General features: G+C 14.2%; 1 protein-coding gene across 1 annotated transcript in view; it reads right to left on the reverse strand.

The window, feature by feature from the left end:
* Positions 1-159: 159 nt before the first annotated feature.
* PRSY57_0812800 (hypothetical protein) overlaps positions 160-1,165 on the reverse strand; it is a gene marked incomplete at both ends in the record, with an annotated part of 3,841 nt that continues 2,835 nt past the window's right edge. The window contains 4 exons of the mRNA XM_020114718.1: positions 160-205; positions 308-422; positions 573-600; positions 759-852. Coding sequence (XP_019970558.1) covers positions 160-205; positions 308-422; positions 573-600; positions 759-852 — 283 coding nt within the window. The remainder of the gene's footprint in view (positions 206-307; positions 423-572; positions 601-758; positions 853-1,165) is intronic.

The raw sequence follows: 1,165 nt of genomic DNA on the forward strand, positions 1-1,165 counted from the left end.
AAGGTAAGGAGAAAAAAAAAAAAAAAAAAGGAAAAAAAAAACAGTTACTCTAAATAAATTGCCATTGAAATGTATATAAATATTTTTAATTAAATATATAAAAAAAAACGTTTAAAAAATTATAAAACACATCTGCATTACAATTATTTATATAATTTTTTAATATGTTCCATATTGATGTGCATCCCTTGACCTCTGTTTTAAGCTTCAAAGAAGAAAAAAAGAAAAAAAAATATATATATATATATATATATATATATACATATATAATATGTCATATATTATAATATTTTTATCTTTTTCTTACAAGTAATAATCAGGATCTTCCGAATTGTTAATATGATTATTTATTGCATTTATTGAATTATATTCTGTTTGCTCAAATTCATAGTCGTCACTATACATATTGGTATTGTTCATATCTTGAAAAAAAAAGACATATATATATATATATATATATATATATATATATATATATATATATATATTTATATATTTATATAGTATAATATTTGTTTTTTATTCTTTATATTTATATATATTTAAGGAATTATATAAAATTTATTAATTACTGTTATCATTATCCGATTTACAGTTATCCTACGAAAAAAGAAAATAATAAATATGTAAAAAGTTACTAAGAGTTTATTACATATTATATATCAAAATAAGAATGATCTTTATATATATATATATATATATATATATATATATATATATATATTTATTTATTTATTTATTTATCTATCTATTTATACCTTCATATTATAATTATCATAATTCTTGTCCATATTTTCAGAATTATATATATCATTATTTGTTTTCATATTTATATTATGTCCTTGGTAAATTCTATAACAAAAAGAAATATTTAAAAAAAAAAAAATAATAAATAAATATAAAGACATTAAAATATGATGTGCGTTTACATTTTATTTTTTTCTTCTCTTTTCTTTCTATTTTATTTTATTTTTATAATTTTAAATATATATTCAAAAATTAAAATATATTATTATAACTATTTATAAATGCAAATGTAATATATTATGTGGATATAAGAATTTTCATAATAGAATATTCTAAATTATTCTAAAATATTAAAAATCAGTTTATTATTTTATTTTATTTACTTTTCTTTTTTTTTTTTTTTTTTTTTTTTTTTTTT

Source organism: Plasmodium reichenowi, chromosome 8 (genome assembly GCF_001601855.1).
Source record: "Plasmodium reichenowi strain SY57 chromosome 8, whole genome shotgun sequence".
Classification (NCBI taxonomy): Eukaryota; Apicomplexa; class Aconoidasida; order Haemosporida; family Plasmodiidae; genus Plasmodium; species Plasmodium reichenowi.